At 42.7% G+C, this 14227-nt stretch overlaps 1 protein-coding gene across 1 annotated transcript in view; it reads right to left on the reverse strand.

Moving 5' to 3' along the window:
* The window catches only part of fras1 (Fraser extracellular matrix complex subunit 1), a gene marked incomplete at its 5' end in the record, with an annotated part of 148441 nt that overhangs the window by 89531 nt on the left and 44683 nt on the right, over nt 1-14227 (reverse strand). Inside the window, 2 exon segments of the mRNA XM_084323142.1 lie at nt 10575-10731; nt 11925-12115. Coding sequence (XP_084179268.1) covers nt 10575-10731; nt 11925-12115 — 348 coding nt within the window.

Raw genomic sequence — 14227 nt, forward strand, 5'->3', positions numbered from 1 at the left:
CTACTATGTTCTTTAGTCCAGGAGAACAGCTCTACTGTGTTCTTTAGTCCAGGAGGACATCTCTACTGTGTTCTTTAGTCCAGGAGAACAGCTCTACTATGTTCTTTAGTCCATGAGAACAGCTCTACTATGTTCTTTAGTCCAGGAGGACAGCTCTACTATGTTCTTTAGTCCAGGAGAACAGCTCTACTATGTTCTTTAGTCCATGAGAACAGCTCTACTATGTTCTTTAGTCCAGGAGAACAGCTCTACTATGTTCTTTAGTCCAGGAGAACAGCTCTACTATGTTCTTTAGTCCAGGAGAACAGCTCTACTATGTTCTTTAGTCCAGGAGAACAGCTCTACTATGTTCTTTAGTCCAGGAGAACAGCTCTACTATGTTCTTTAGTCCAGGAGAACAGCTCTACTATGTTCTTTAGTCCAGGAGAACAGCTCTACTATGTTCTTTAGTCCAGGAGAACAGCTCTACTATGTTCTTTAGTCCAGGAGAACAGCTCTACTATGTTCTTTAGTCCAGGAGAACAGCTCTACTATGTTCTTTAGTCCAGGAGGACAGATCTACTATGTTCTTTAGTCCAGGAGAACAGCTCTACTATGTTCTTTAGTCCAGGAGGACAGTTCTACTATGTTCTTTAGTCCAGGAGAACAGCTCTACTATGTTCTTTAGTCCAGGAGGACAGATCTACTATGTTCTTTAGTCCAGGAGGACAGCTCTACTATGTTCTTTAGTCCAGGAGAACAGCTCTACTATGTTCTTTAGTCCAGGAGAACAGCTCTACTATGTTCTTTAGTCCAGGAGAACAGCTCTACTATGTTCTTTAGTCCAGGAGGACAGCTCTACTATGTTCTTTAGTCCAGGAGAACAGCTCTACTATGTTCTTTAGTCCAGGAGAACATATCTACTATGTTCTTTAGTCCAGGAGAACAGCTCTACTATGTTCTTTAGTCCAGCTCTACTATGTTCTTTAGTCCAGGAGGACAGATCTACTATGTTCTTTAGTCCAGGAGGACAGCTCTACTATGTTCTTTAGTCCAGGAGGACATCTCTACTATGTTCTTTAGTCCAGGAGAACAGCTCTACTATGTTCTTTAGTCCAGGAGAACAGCTCTACTATGTTCTTTAGTCCAGGAGGACAGCTCTACTATGTTCTTTAGTCCAGGAGAACAGCTCTACTATGTTCTTTAGTCCAGGAGAACAGCTCTACTATGTTCTTTAGTCCAGGAGAACAGCTCTACTGTGTTCTTTAGTCCAGGAGAACAGCTCTACTATGTTCTTTAGTCCAGGAGAACAGCTCTACTATGTTCTTTAGTCCAGGAGAACAGCTCTACTATGTTCTTTAGTCCAGGAGAACAGCTCTACTATGTTCTTTAGTCCAGGAGAACAGCTCTACTATGTTCTTTAGTCCAGGAGAACAGCTCTACTATGTTCTTTAGTCCAGGATAACAGTTCTACTATGTTCTTTAGTCCAGGAGGACAGCTCTACTATGTTCTTTAGTCCAGGAGAACAGCTCTACTGTGTTCTTTAGTCCAGGAGAACAGCTCTACTATGTTCTTTAGTCCAGGAGAACAGCTCTACTATGTTCTTTAGTCCAGGAGAACAGCTCTACTATGTTCTTTAGTCCAGGAGAACAGCTCTACTATGTTATTTAGTCCAGGAGGACATCTCTACTGTGTTCTTTAGTCCAGGAGGACAGCTCTACTATGTTCTTTAGTCCAGGAGGACAGCTCTACTATGTTCTTTAGTCCAGGAGAACAGCTCTACTATGTTCTTTAGTCCAGGAGAACAGCTCTACTATGTTCTTTAGTCCAGGAGGACATCTCTACTATGTTCTTTAGTCCAGGAGAACAGCTCTACTATGTTCTTTAGTCCAGGAGAACAGCTCTACTATGTTCTTTAGTCCAGGAGAACAGCTCTACTATGTTCTTTAGTCCAGGAGGACAGCTCTACTATGTTCTTTAGTCCAGGAGAACAGCTCTACTATGTTCTTTAGTCCAGGAGGACATCTCTACTATGTTCTTTAGTCCAGGAGGACAGCTCTACTATGTTCTTTAGTCCAGGAGAACAGCTCTACTATGTTCTTTAGTCCAAGAGGACATCTCTACTATGTTCTTTAGTCCAGGAGAACAGCTCTACTATGTTCTTTAGTCCAGGAGAACAGTTCTACTATGTTCTTTAGTCCAGGAGAACAGATCTACTATGTTCTTTAGTCCAGCTCTACTATGTTCTTTAGTCCAGGAGAACAGCTCTACTATGTTCTTTAGTCCAGGAGGACAGCTCTACTATGTTCTTTAGTCCAGCTCTACTATGTTCTTTAGTCCAGGAGAACAGCTCTACTGTGTTCTTTAGTCCAGCTCTACTATGTTCTTTAGTCCAGGAGAACAGCTCTACTATGTTCTTTAGTCCAGGAGAACAGATCTACTATGTTCTTTAGTCCAGGAGAACAGATCTACTATGTTCTTTAGTCCAGGAGAACAGCTCTACTATGTTCTTTAGTCCAGGAGAACAGCTCTACTATGTTCTTTAGTCCAGGAGAACAGCTCTACTATGTTCTTTAGTCCAGCTCTACTATGTTCTTTAGTCCAGGAGAACAGCTCTACTATGTTCTTTAGTCCAGGAGAACAGCTCTACTATGTTCTTTAGTCCAGGAGAACAGCTCTACTGTGTTCTTTAGTCCAGGAGAACAGCTCTACTATGTTCTTTAGTCCAGGAGAACAGCTCTACTATGTTCTTTAGTCCAGCTCTACTATGTTCTTTAGTCCAGGAGAACAGCTCTACTATGTTCTTTAGTCCAGGAGAACAGCTCTACTATGTTCTTTAGTCCAGGAGAACAGCTCTACTATGTTCTTTAGTCCAGGAGGACAGCTCTACTATGTTCTTTAGTCCAGGAGAACAGTTATACTATGTTCTTTAGTCCAGGAGAACAGCTCTACTATGTTCTTTAGTCCAGGAGGACAGCTCTACTATGTTCTTTAGTCCAGGAGAACAGCTCTACTGTGTTCTTTAGTCCAGGAGAACAGCTCTACTGTGTTCTTTAGTCCAGGAGAACAGCTCTACTATGTTATTTAGTCCAGGAGAACAGCTCTACTGTGTTCTTTAGTCCAGGAGAACAGCTCTACTATGTTCTTTAGTCCAGGAGGACAGCTCTACTATGTTCTTTAGTCCAGGAGAACAGCTCTACTATGTTCTTTAGTCCAGGAGGACAGCTCTACTATGTTCTTTAGTCCAGGAGAACAGCTCTACTATGTTCTTTAGTCCAGGAGGACAGCTCTACTATGTTCTTTAGTCCAGGAGAACAGCTCTACTATGTTCTTTAGTCCAGGAGAACAGCTCTACTATGTTCTTTAGTCCATGAGAACAGCTCTACTATGTTCTTTAGTCCAGGAGAACAGCTCTACTATGTTCTTTAGTCCAGGAGAACAGCTCTACTATGTTCTTTAGTCCAGGAGAACAGCTCTACTATTTTCTTTAGTCCAGCTCTACTATGTTCTTTAGTCCAGGAGGACAGCTCTACTATTTTCTTTAGTCCAGCTCTACTATGTTCTTTAGTCCAGGAGGACAGCTCTACTATGTTCTTTAGTCCAGGAGGACAGCTCTACTATGTTCTTTAGTCCAGGAGGACAGCTCTACTATGTTCTTTAGTCCAGGAGAACAGCTCTACTATGTTCTTTAGTCCAGGAGAACAGCTCTACTATGTTCTTTAGTCCAGGAGAACAGCTCTACTATGTTCTTTAGTCCAGGAGAACAGCTCTACTATGTTATTTAGTCCAGGAGAACAGCTCTACTATTTTCTTTAGTCCAGCTCTACTATGCTCTTTAGTCCAGGAGAACAGCTCTACTATTTTCTTTAGTCCAGCTCTACTATGTTCTTTAGTCCAGGAGGACAGCTCTACTATGTTCTTTAGTCCAGGAGGACATCTCTACTATGTTCTTTAGTCCAGGAGAACAGCTCTACTGTGTTCTTTAGTCCAGGAGGACAGCTCTACTATGTTCTTTAGTCCAGGAGGACAGCTCTACTATGTTCTTTAGTCCAGGAGGACATCTCTACTATGTTCTTTAGTCCAGGAGAACAGCTCTACTGTGTTCTTTAGTCCAGGAGGACATCTCTACTGTGTTCTTTAGTCCAGGAGAACAGCTCTACTATGTTCTTTAGTCCATGAGAACAGCTCTACTATGTTCTTTAGTCCAGGAGGACAGCTCTACTATGTTCTTTAGTCCAGGAGAACAGCTCTACTATGTTCTTTAGTCCAGGAGGACAGCTCTACTATGTTCTTTAGTCCAGGAGAACAGCTCTACTATGTTCTTTAGTCCAGGAGGACAGCTCTACTATGTTCTTTAGTCCAGGAGAACAGCTCTACTATGTTCTTTAGTCCAGGAGGACAGCTCTACTATGTTCTTTAGTCCAGGAGAACAGCTCTACTATGTTCTTTAGTCCAGGAGAACAGCTCTACTATGTTCTTTAGTCCATGAGAACAGCTCTACTATGTTCTTTAGTCCAGGAGAACAGCTCTACTATGTTCTTTAGTCCAGGAGAACAGCTCTACTATGTTCTTTAGTCCAGGAGAACAGCTCTACTATTTTCTTTAGTCCAGCTCTACTATGTTCTTTAGTCCAGGAGGACAGCTCTACTATTTTCTTTAGTCCAGCTCTACTATGTTCTTTAGTCCAGGAGGACAGCTCTACTATGTTCTTTAGTCCAGGAGGACAGCTCTACTATGTTCTTTAGTCCAGGAGGACAGCTCTACTATGTTCTTTAGTCCAGGAGAACAGCTCTACTATGTTCTTTAGTCCAGGAGAACAGCTCTACTATGTTCTTTAGTCCAGGAGAACAGCTCTACTATGTTCTTTAGTCCAGGAGAACAGCTCTACTATGTTATTTAGTCCAGGAGAACAGCTCTACTATTTTCTTTAGTCCAGCTCTACTATGCTCTTTAGTCCAGGAGAACAGCTCTACTATTTTCTTTAGTCCAGCTCTACTATGTTCTTTAGTCCAGGAGGACAGCTCTACTATGTTCTTTAGTCCAGGAGGACATCTCTACTATGTTCTTTAGTCCAGGAGAACAGCTCTACTGTGTTCTTTAGTCCAGGAGGACAGCTCTACTATGTTCTTTAGTCCAGGAGGACAGCTCTACTATGTTCTTTAGTCCAGGAGGACATCTCTACTATGTTCTTTAGTCCAGGAGAACAGCTCTACTGTGTTCTTTAGTCCAGGAGGACATCTCTACTGTGTTCTTTAGTCCAGGAGAACAGCTCTACTATGTTCTTTAGTCCATGAGAACAGCTCTACTATGTTCTTTAGTCCAGGAGGACAGCTCTACTATGTTCTTTAGTCCAGGAGAACAGCTCTACTATGTTCTTTAGTCCATGAGAACAGCTCTACTATGTTCTTTAGTCCAGGAGAACAGCTCTACTATGTTCTTTAGTCCAGGAGAACAGCTCTACTATGTTCTTTAGTCCAGGAGAACAGCTCTACTATGTTCTTTAGTCCAGGAGAACAGCTCTACTATGTTCTTTAGTCCAGGAGAACAGCTCTACTATGTTCTTTAGTCCAGGAGAACAGCTCTACTATGTTCTTTAGTCCAGGAGAACAGCTCTACTATGTTCTTTAGTCCAGGAGAACAGCTCTACTATGTTCTTTAGTCCAGGAGAACAGCTCTACTATGTTCTTTAGTCCAGGAGAACAGCTCTACTATGTTCTTTAGTCCAGGAGGACAGCTCTACTATGTTCTTTAGTCCAGGAGAACAGTTATACTATGTTCTTTAGTCCAGGAGAACAGCTCTACTATGTTCTTTAGTCCAGGAGGACAGCTCTACTATGTTCTTTAGTCCAGGAGAACAGCTCTACTGTGTTCTTTAGTCCAGGAGAACAGCTCTACTGTGTTCTTTAGTCCAGGAGAACAGCTCTACTATGTTATTTAGTCCAGGAGAACAGCTCTACTGTGTTCTTTAGTCCAGGAGAACAGCTCTACTATGTTCTTTAGTCCAGGAGGACAGCTCTACTATGTTCTTTAGTCCAGGAGAACAGCTCTACTATGTTCTTTAGTCCAGGAGGACAGCTCTACTATGTTCTTTAGTCCAGGAGAACAGCTCTACTATGTTCTTTAGTCCAGGAGGACAGCTCTACTATGTTCTTTAGTCCAGGAGAACAGCTCTACTATGTTCTTTAGTCCAGGAGAACAGCTCTACTATGTTCTTTAGTCCATGAGAACAGCTCTACTATGTTCTTTAGTCCAGGAGAACAGCTCTACTATGTTCTTTAGTCCAGGAGAACAGCTCTACTATGTTCTTTAGTCCAGGAGAACAGCTCTACTATTTTCTTTAGTCCAGCTCTACTATGTTCTTTAGTCCAGGAGGACAGCTCTACTATTTTCTTTAGTCCAGCTCTACTATGTTCTTTAGTCCAGGAGGACAGCTCTACTATGTTCTTTAGTCCAGGAGGACAGCTCTACTATGTTCTTTAGTCCAGGAGGACAGCTCTACTATGTTCTTTAGTCCAGGAGAACAGCTCTACTATGTTCTTTAGTCCAGGAGAACAGCTCTACTATGTTCTTTAGTCCAGGAGAACAGCTCTACTATGTTCTTTAGTCCAGGAGAACAGCTCTACTATGTTATTTAGTCCAGGAGAACAGCTCTACAATTTTCTTTAGTCCAGCTCTACTATGCTCTTTAGTCCAGGAGAACAGCTCTACTATTTTCTTTAGTCCAGCTCTACTATGTTCTTTAGTCCAGGAGGACAGCTCTACTATGTTCTTTAGTCCAGGAGGACATCTCTACTATGTTCTTTAGTCCAGGAGAACAGCTCTACTGTGTTCTTTAGTCCAGGAGGACAGCTCTACTATGTTCTTTAGTCCAGGAGGACAGCTCTACTATGTTCTTTAGTCCAGGAGGACATCTCTACTATGTTCTTTAGTCCAGGAGAACAGCTCTACTGTGTTCTTTAGTCCAGGAGGACATCTCTACTGTGTTCTTTAGTCCAGGAGAACAGCTCTACTATGTTCTTTAGTCCATGAGAACAGCTCTACTATGTTCTTTAGTCCAGGAGGACAGCTCTACTATGTTCTTTAGTCCAGGAGAACAGCTCTACTATGTTCTTTAGTCCATGAGAACAGCTCTACTATGTTCTTTAGTCCAGGAGAACAGCTCTACTATGTTCTTTAGTCCAGGAGAACAGCTCTACTATGTTCTTTAGTCCAGGAGAACAGCTCTACTATGTTCTTTAGTCCAGGAGAACAGCTCTACTATGTTCTTTAGTCCAGGAGAACAGCTCTACTATGTTCTTTAGTCCAGGAGAACAGCTCTACTATGTTCTTTAGTCCAGGAGAACAGCTCTACTATGTTCTTTAGTCCAGGAGAACAGCTCTACTATGTTCTTTAGTCCAGGAGAACAGCTCTACTATGTTCTTTAGTCCAGGAGAACAGCTCTACTATGTTCTTTAGTCCAGGAGGACAGATCTACTATGTTCTTTAGTCCAGGAGAACAGCTCTACTATGTTCTTTAGTCCAGGAGGACAGTTCTACTATGTTCTTTAGTCCAGGAGAACAGCTCTACTATGTTCTTTAGTCCAGGAGGACAGATCTACTATGTTCTTTAGTCCAGGAGGACAGCTCTACTATGTTCTTTAGTCCAGGAGAACAGCTCTACTATGTTCTTTAGTCCAGGAGAACAGCTCTACTATGTTCTTTAGTCCAGGAGAACAGCTCTACTATGTTCTTTAGTCCAGGAGGACAGCTCTACTATGTTCTTTAGTCCAGGAGAACAGCTCTACTATGTTCTTTAGTCCAGGAGAACATATCTACTATGTTCTTTAGTCCAGGAGAACAGCTCTACTATGTTCTTTAGTCCAGCTCTACTATGTTCTTTAGTCCAGGAGGACAGATCTACTATGTTCTTTAGTCCAGGAGGACAGCTCTACTATGTTCTTTAGTCCAGGAGGACATCTCTACTATGTTCTTTAGTCCAGGAGAACAGCTCTACTATGTTCTTTAGTCCAGGAGAACAGCTCTACTATGTTCTTTAGTCCAGGAGGACAGCTCTACTATGTTCTTTAGTCCAGGAGAACAGCTCTACTATGTTCTTTAGTCCAGGAGAACAGCTCTACTATGTTCTTTAGTCCAGGAGAACAGCTCTACTGTGTTCTTTAGTCCAGGAGAACAGCTCTACTATGTTCTTTAGTCCAGGAGAACAGCTCTACTATGTTCTTTAGTCCAGGAGAACAGCTCTACTATGTTCTTTAGTCCAGGAGAACAGCTCTACTATGTTCTTTAGTCCAGGAGAACAGCTCTACTATGTTCTTTAGTCCAGGAGAACAGCTCTACTATGTTCTTTAGTCCAGGATAACAGTTCTACTATGTTCTTTAGTCCAGGAGGACAGCTCTACTATGTTCTTTAGTCCAGGAGAACAGCTCTACTATGTTCTTTAGTCCAGGAGAACAGTTCTACTATGTTCTTTAGTCCAGGAGGACAGCTCTACTGTGTTCTTAAGTCCAGGAGAACAGCTCTACTATGTTCTTTAGTCCAGGAGAACAGCTCTACTATGTTCTTTAGTCCAGGAGAACAGCTCTACTATGTTCTTTAGTCCAGGAGGACATCTCTACTATGTTCTTTAGTCCAGGAGAACAGCTCTACTGTGTTCTTTAGTCCAGGAGAACAGCTCTACTATGTTCTTTAGTCCAGGAGGACAGCTCTACTATGTTCTTTAGTCCAGGAGGACAGCTCTACTATGTTATTTAGTCCAGGAGAACAGCTCTACTGTGTTCTTTAGTCCAGGAGAACAGCTCTACTATGTTCTTTAGTCCAGGAGAACAGCTCTACTGTGTTCTTTAGTCCAGGAGGACAGCTCTACTATGTTCTTTAGTCCAGGAGAACAGCTCTACTGTGTTCTTTAGTCCAGGAGGACAGCTCTACTATGTTCTTTAGTCCAGGAGAACAGCTCTACTATGTTCCTTAGTCCAGGAGAACAGCTCTACTATGTTCTTTAGTCCAGGAGGACAGCTCTACTATGTTCTTTAGTCCAGGAGAACAGCTCTACTATGTTCTTTAGTCCAGGAGGACAGCTCTACTATGTTCTTTAGTCCAGGAGAACAGCTCTACTATGTTCTTTAGTCCAGGAGGACATCTCTACTATGTTCTGTGCGACATCTTGAGAAGTCTGCGCCTTTAAATACTGTAGATGAGGATCTACAGGATGTGTGTGTGTGTGTGTGTGTGTGTGTGTGTGTGTGTGTGTGTGTGTGTGTGTGTGTGTGTGTGTGTGTGTGTGTGTGTGTGTGTGTGTGTGTGTGTGTGTGTTTACTATCTCTGTCTTTCTGACTTATGTGGGTATCGGGTCATGGACCACCTGTTTAGCAGCGGCCTGGCCACGTGTGTGTGTGTGTGTGTGTGTGTGTGTGTGTGTGTGTGTGTGTGTGTGTGTGTGTGTGTGTGTGTGTGTGTGTGTGTGAGACCTGCAATAAGCACACCAGTGTGAAACCATATATGTTCAATCTGTGTCGTGACAATTCACTGTTCTCTGATATTTCAGCAAACACCCCCGATGTTGTTGTTGTTAATGAGAATAACAGAGAGGTTCTCATCCTAGAAGTTGGCTGCACGTTTGACTACAGTCTAGAGGAAGCATTTACAACCAAAATGTTAAAGTATCAACTGTTAGAGCATACCATATCGCAACTCGGCTACAACTGTAAACTTTTAGTCTTCATATTTGGAAGCCTGGGTCATGTGCATAAGTTGGGTGTTAGAGGCCTTCAGATGGCCGGTCTTCCGAAGAGAAGAGCCAAACAGCTAGCAAGATATTGCTCAGTGTCAGCAATTATTGGCAGCCGCACAATTTGGAGAAGACGCTGCTATCTGTATCCATGAGCTGTGTGTGTTGATTGTCAGGTTCATCATCCATGTGTGTGTGTGTGTGTGTGTGTGTGTGTGTGTGTGTGTGTGTGTGTGTGTGTGTGTGTGTGTGTGTGTAACTCTGGTTGCCATTGTCAATTTGGGCATGAATGTATCAGAATAACCCACAATGTCCAAGTGCACTGATAATATTTGTGTCCTTTAAACATTGTCTTTATGTGGACATAAATAAAGATTCTAAATGTGTGTGTGTGTGTGTGTGTGTGTGTGTGTGTGTGTGTGTGACTGTGTGTGTGTGTGTGTGTGTGTGTGTGTGTGTGTGTGTGTGTGTGTGTGTGTGTGTGTGTGTGTGTGTGTGTGTGTGTGTGTGTGTGCATGTGTGTGTGTGTGTGTGTGTGACTGTGTGTGTGTGTGTGTGTGTGTGACTGTGTGTGTGTGTGTGTGTGTGTGTGTGTGTGTGCATGTGTGTGTGTGTGTGTGACTGTGTGTGCATGTGTGTGTGTGTGTGTGTGCATGTGTGTGTGTGTGTGTGACTGTGTGTGTCTGTGTGTGCATGTGTGCATGTGTGTGTGTGTGTGTGTGTGTGTGTGTGTGTGTGTGTGTGTGTGTGTGTGTGTGTGTGTGTGTGTGTGTGTGACTGTGTGTGTAGGTGTGTGTGTGTGTGTGTGTGTGTGTGTGTGTGTGTGTGTGTGTGTGTGTGTGTGTGTGTGTGTGTGTGTGTGCTGCAGTACCGTAGGCCGGTGTCTTGGTGATGGTGAACAGGAGGTGGCTCTCTGAGGTCTCGTGGTGCAGCACGCTGAGGGAGGAGTTGGTGATGATGACCCCACTGTTCTCCTCCACGTGGAGGCTGCTGACGGACACCAGCGGCCCCCTGTCCTGCACACTCTCCTGGGACACAGAACACACATCACATCACATTAGGGCTGAGCCCAAATGTTCGAACGTTCGGACCTTCGTTCATTACATTGGCATTCGAATTCTAAATCAACATTCGAATTTTTTATTTTTAATACATTTCTTTTTTTTTTTTTTTTATATATTTCTTTTATGTGTCTATTCATTCTGTTTAAACCAATGGGGTTTTTCTTCACAGTTGCAGATAAAGATTAGGCTACACTAATATTATAGTATTAAAAACTGATGAGTTATATTCATTAAATAAAGTTGATTTAATAAAAGAAAATACTAATTTAATCAGATTAATCACTTTATTCAAATTGATTATTTAGTTTGAGGATATTTAAAAATATATATATATAATAATAATAATAAAAGAAATATATATATATTTCTTTATATATATTTTTTCTAAATTCAAAACTAAGCTTCGAACGTCCGTTCAAAAAACTCTGACGAAGTTCGAATCCCAAAAACAGGCTTCGGGGACAGCCTTACATCACATCACATCACATCACATCACATCACATCATCACATCACACACACATCACATCACATCACATCACATCACATCATCACATCACACACACATCACATTGCATCACACACACATCACACACACATCACATTGCATCACACACACATCACACACACATCACATGACCCATATATCACTGTGTAGTAATTAAATTCAAAAAGCAAAACTCTCATAGATTATAGATTCATTACACACAAAGTGAAATATGTCAAGCCTTTATTTGTTTGAATTTAGATGAGTATGGCTTACAGCTCAAATGTCAGTATCTGAGAAAGTTTGAATATTACATAAGACCAATCAAAAAGAAAGAAATGTAATAGAGAAATGTCGGCCTTCTGAAAAGTATGTTCATGTAGGCTATGTTCACTCAGTACTTGGTTGGGGCTCCTTTTGCACAAATTACAGCATCAATACAGCTAAATATATAAACTTTTCCACAATATTCTAATTTATTGAGCTGCACCTGTATATATATATATGTGTGTGTGTGTGTGTGTGTGTGTGTGTGTGTGTGTGTGTGTGTGTGTGTGTGTCTATATGCTTCCTAACATCCTTCCTATTCCTAGTCCCTAGTCTCTCCACCCCTCATTAGTTTGTATTAATGAGTAGCTGCTTGCCCAGGTGGTGTATACAGTGACTAGTCACCTGGATGTCGATGTTGACGTTGAAGGCCTCCGTCTGGCTGTGGCCGTCGCTGATGTAGAAGCTGAACACGTCCGTCTTGCCCCGCACCTTCTGCTGCCCGTCCTGGACGTAGAAGATGTGGTCCAGCGTCAGGTCCTCCACGGAGAAGGACACGTCGGGGGTCACGACCCGGGAGCCGCCCACAGAACCTCCTGGAAGACGAGGGTGGGAGGGAACACAAAAGATGTGGTCATCTGGGATCAAGACACTGAACCCTACTGACACATACTGAACCCTACTGATTAGAGATGTTCGATATTGTTTTCTTTTACCGATATCCGATATACCGATATTGTCCAACTCTTAATTTCCGATACCGATATCAACCGATATATGCGGGGTTTCCCCCCCAAAAAACGTAATCATTTCAGGTAATTTAATTTTTAATTTTTTTTTTATCTTTCTTCCCCTCCTTTTTCCCGATTTTTCTCCCCATCCCACCCTTCCTGGTTGTTGCGTACTTTCCCCTACTGTTGGTCCGGGAGACCGGAGACTGTCGCATGCTTTCCTCCGACGCATGTGCAGCCTGGGGCAGGCCAACCTGGCCGCGCAGGCTCTCACCGGGGAGAGTGTAGCGTGTGGGAGGCCACACTATCTCTCCTCAGATCCAACCCTCGCTGAGCAGGCACCCCGACCGAACTGTAGGGGTCGCTGTCCACAACGCCCAGGACCCACCCTTCAGCTTTCCCACCCCCTGATACAGCCAATTGTATCAGTGTGAGAGGCCAGCCAAGCTGATAGCAACGCCGGGAGCTGGATTCGAACAGGCGAATCCTAGTGTCTCCCGGTGTTGGTGACGAACGTAATCTCCGTGCGCCACCTGCCCCCCCCATTTCAGGTAATTAACAATACATATCTCTTGTCGTGGAATTAACAATAAATAAAATAAGAATTTGTTCTTACTTGCTTGCCAAAAATTATTATTAGGGATGCTCGATATTGGCTTTTTTACCGATACCGATATACCGATATTGTCCAACTCTTAATTTCCGATACCGATATCAACCGATATCACATTTTAATGCCCATATCGGCCGATAATATTGGTAGGCCGATAATATCGGACATCATTTCTATAGAAATGTATTTTTTTTTTCTTTTTTGAAAACCAATACCGATATTTTCCGATATCACATTTTAATGCCGATATCGGCCGATAATATCGGTAGGCCGATAATATCGGACATCCCTAATTATTATTATATATTTTTTTGAAAACCGATACCGATCATTTTGAATTTGAATCCCAATATCGGACATCCCTACTACTGACACACACTGAACCCTACTGACACATACTGACACATACTGTCTGTGTCCATATGTGTTTGTGTGCCTGTGTGTGTGTGTGAGTATGTGTATGTGTTTGTGAGTATGTGCCTTTGTGTATAATATACATATGTATATGTATATGTATAATATACACATGTGTGTATGTGTGTGTGTGTGTGTGTGTGTGTGTGTGTGTGTGTATGTATGTGTGTGTGTGTGTGTGTGTGTGTGTGTGTGTGTGTGTGTGTGTGTGTGTGTGTGTGCATGCGTGTGTGTGTGTGTGTGTGTGTGTGTGTGTGTGTGTGTGTCTGTGTGTGTGTGTTGTGAGACAGTGCTCTGCATTACAACTCTCTCTCTGTCTGCTGAGGGAACAGAAAACATTATTTACGTTGTACCCTGGTGGAATGATAACAAGAGAGTGTGTGTGTGCGTGTGTGTGTGTATGCGTGCATGCATGAATGCGTGTGTGTATGTGTGCGCGTGTGTGCCCTCTAAAAGCATATACGTATCCATATGTATGTAAATTACAGAGGTGGAAAGAGTATTGGAGAGATGTATTTCTCACGTGGAAGTACTGTTACTTCAAAGAGGGACATATATCTTTGTATGTATTTGGCAGCAGAGGAAAGAGACGGGTCCTCCTTGCCGTCTGGTCAGGTGCCTAAACAAGCTGCAGAGAATGATGATTAATCTATTAGCTGTGTGTTTTGGAGCCAGGAACCCTGCCTGGTGTTCTGTACTCTTGGGTTTGGAGACAGTATAGACTACCCATGTGCAGAAAGACCTTCCTTCTGGTCGTAGGTATAGACTACCCATGTGCAGAAAGACCTGTTTTAGAAAGAGCTTTGTTCCCACAGCCATAATGAGCTTTGAATAAGTAACCTCTTAAGTTACGTGAAATCCGGTCTGTGGTGTACAGAGAGTCAGCCCATGTCTTTGTCTCTGCTGTGTGACCAGGGGCGAAAATCTGATATCACAATTACATGACATTT

Source organism: Notolepis coatsorum (genome assembly GCF_963971535.1).
Source record: "Notolepis coatsorum genome assembly, chromosome: 10".
Taxonomy (NCBI): Eukaryota; Metazoa; Chordata; class Actinopteri; order Aulopiformes; family Paralepididae; genus Notolepis; species Notolepis coatsorum.